This window comes from Chenopodium album, chromosome 17, assembly GCF_948465745.1.
Source record: "Chenopodium album chromosome 17, dcCheAlbu1.1, whole genome shotgun sequence".
Lineage (NCBI taxonomy): Eukaryota > Viridiplantae > Streptophyta > Magnoliopsida > Caryophyllales > Amaranthaceae > Chenopodium > Chenopodium album.
Genome location: NC_137850.1, coordinates 6,718,023 through 6,721,215, shown reverse-complemented (window position 1 = coordinate 6,721,215; position 3,193 = coordinate 6,718,023). Strand labels below are relative to the sequence as shown.

At 37.1% G+C, this 3,193-nt stretch overlaps 1 protein-coding gene across 1 annotated transcript; it reads left to right on the top strand.

The window, feature by feature from the left end:
- Positions 1–1,088: 1,088 nt before the first annotated feature.
- Positions 1,089–2,910, top strand: LOC145588598 (protein FAR1-RELATED SEQUENCE 5-like). The gene is made up of 2 exons (XM_081645225.1): positions 1,089–1,142; positions 1,666–2,910. The coding sequence occupies exons 1-2, from the start codon at positions 1,089–1,091 to the stop codon at positions 2,908–2,910; spliced, it is 1,299 nt and encodes a 432-aa protein (XP_081501351.1).
- Positions 2,911–3,193: the final 283 nt, after the last annotated feature.

The window sequence follows — 3,193 nt, the reverse complement described above, 5'->3', positions numbered from 1 at the left end:
ATTAATCCTCTTAAAACTCTGCTTGATCCCAACTTTTTTTTTTTTTTTTTTTTTTTTGACAAAGCTTGATCCCAACTTTAACTTCAAATATTCTCTCTTTTTTTTTCATTTTAATGTATCATTTTGACAAACAAATTTGTTAAGACGTAACTTTGACCATTAATATCTTTAATTGTTTATTAGTAAAAACTATAGAAAAATTATAGTATTATGAAATTAAATATTATGATTAATCTAATACTACGTAATATATTAGTATATAATAACATTTATTTATTTTATAGAGCTGAAAAAATTAAGTCAACCATGATATATAAATAATACAAAAGTCAAAGTGATGTCTTTAAAAAACACGAAGGGAGTATTGAAAAGAGGGAGTATACTATAGACGTATAGTTATTCCATATTTTTAATTCTTTATTTTTAGGGTGGACCGGCGACAGGTGGTGGTGTGTGGTGAAGGGGGAGTGGGGAGATATCGAGGTGGTAATGTGAATGTGAGGAGAGAGAATCAAAGAGTGGTGTAGAGGACAGTGAAAGTGAGTAGAGTATGCAAGTATGCTATGCTAGTGCCCAAAATATGGACGAAGGGAAGCAGTTAAAAAGATGAGTGTGAATTTGTTTGTATTATCACTATTATTAAGGAATTATTTATTATTATAGGGTGATCATTTATTTGGTCAATTATTTCTTCGTTTTCTCTCTCCACGTTGGTTTCCATTATGTCATTTTAGTCTTACACTTCATTATATCTCACATTTATGCACTTGTTCCTTGTTTTTTCATCTTATTCTATGGACTTAATCAAAATAGCTCTCTTCTACAAAATGTGTATTAATGATTGTTAACTTAATTAAGAGTAACTAGGCACGACGTGTCTACAAATATAACGATGAGACAGATCTTATGCCATGAACAATTTTTAATGTGTTATAAATTACTTGTGAACTGCTAAACAATGCTCACATTTTTATCGAAATCGCCCACATTTTTATGTAAACTTCCAACATTACCCTTTTCTTCCTCTCTCTCCTAACACAACCACCACCGCCCGTCACCACCATTGCACCGTCGCCACCACCGCCAACATGACGGACAGTGATAAGGGCAGGCCATGTACTCCGCCGAATCCACTTCGCAAGGTAATTTATTTTCGCCGGAACTCAAACCGCCCAAAAAAAACGGTCCACCTTGGTCAAACCGGGCGGTTAAACCGTGGTAAAACCGTGCAATCCGGGCGGTCCAACCACGGTCAAACCGTGTAGTCCAGGCGGTTTGACCAATATGGTCAAACCGCCTGGACTACACGGTTTGACCGTGGTTGGACCGCCCGGATTGCACGGTTTAACCGCCCGGTTTGCCCGGTTTGTTTTTTTTATTAATATTGTTTTTATTATTATTATTTAATTGTTATTATTGTTATTATTATTATTATTATTATTATTATTATTATTATTTCATTGTTATTATTATTATTATTATTATTATTATTATTATTATTTCATTGTTATTATTATTATTATTATTATTATTATTATTATTATTATTGTTCTTGTTGTTATTATTATTACTATAACTATGATTATGATTATTATTGTTGTTATGATTATGATTATTATTATTTTGATTATTATTTTAAAAATATTTTGTTGGGATGTTTAATAGGCATCATTGCCGGATTATGGTGGCGATGGCATCGACTACAGTTCATATTTTATAACGTCAATGATCTTCCCGACTTTTGAAGAAGCATTTGAATGGGCACAAAACATTTCCATACGTTACGGCTTTTTCCTTACAAAGTCTTCGTATAAGAAACAACGAGATGGTCGACCAATCAAGTATCTTAAGTGCGATCGTGGCCATAGAAACACAGCCGAAGATAGAGATATGGAGAATGTTGTACGAAAAAACATGAAAAGAAAGGGTGTTAAGTGTCCATTTCGTATCAAGGTCACATGTATGGTGGACGATCAAGGGTGGAAAATCATTCCTTCATCAGGTTTGCATGGCTTGCATAACCACCCAATGATGTTATATCGAGAGGGTCATCGGCAAGTGAGTGGTCTAAGTCCGGCTGCGAAGCAATTGGTTAGTCAAATGAGTTCAGCATGTGCTAAACCTAGTCACATAATGGCTGCAGTGAAAGATGTGTTTCCCACTGAGAACCCTAACATGATACACATCTACAATTTCAGAAGTCGTGTTAGGGTTGATGCTAGTGAAGGGAGAGATGTCGTCAACCAGTTCCTTCACTTGGCCAATGAGCACAAATACGTTAGTTGGGTAGCTGCTGACCCCGACACACGTGTTGTCACCCACGCCTTTATGGCACATCCAGAGATGGCGAATATGTTACGAACATATCCACATGTCATAGGGATGGATTCCACTTACAAGACAAACAGATACAACATGCCGTTTTTCGAGATTGTTGGGATCACACCGACAAATCAAAACTTTTTGATCGCGTATGCTTTAATGAAGACAGAGTCCTATGAGAGTTACAAGTGGGTCTTGGAGAAATTGAAGTTGTATATAGGTTTTGAAGTGACTCCTAAGGTGATACTAACTGATCGAGAGTTGGGACTTATGAAGGCGGTGAAAGAGATATTCCCAAACACAACTCACTTGCTATGTAGGTGGCACATCAACAAAGATGTGTTGGCCAAGGTATACCATTTGTGTAAGAAAGACATGGTGACTGCCGAGAAATTTAGGAATGGGAGGTGGTCAAAAATCATGAATGCGACAACTGAGGATGAATATGAATTTGAGTTGCAACAAATGAAGGATACTTGGGGAAGGTCAAGGCATACCATTGTGGATTATGTGAAAAAACTTGGCTTGTGCACAAGAACAAGTTTATTCCGGCTTGGACAAATAAGGTGCTGCACTTTGGCAACGTGAACACGTGTAGAGTGGAGAGTCAACATTCTGTGCTTAAACAGTGGCTCGGAAGCTCCAAAGGGTCAATGGATTCTATCTTCAACCGTGTACACCGCGCCACTGAGGGTTTGCTTATTCAAATTCGTCATCATTTGGAGGACTCCAGACGACGAATTGGAGTGGAGTATAGGGGAATGCCCTTGCACAATCTCAGTGGCTATGTTTCCTTCCATGCTCTCAAAATTCTTAAGCAGGAGGTGAACAGGATGAGAGAGTTATATGATGATGTGTACGAGCGTTGTGG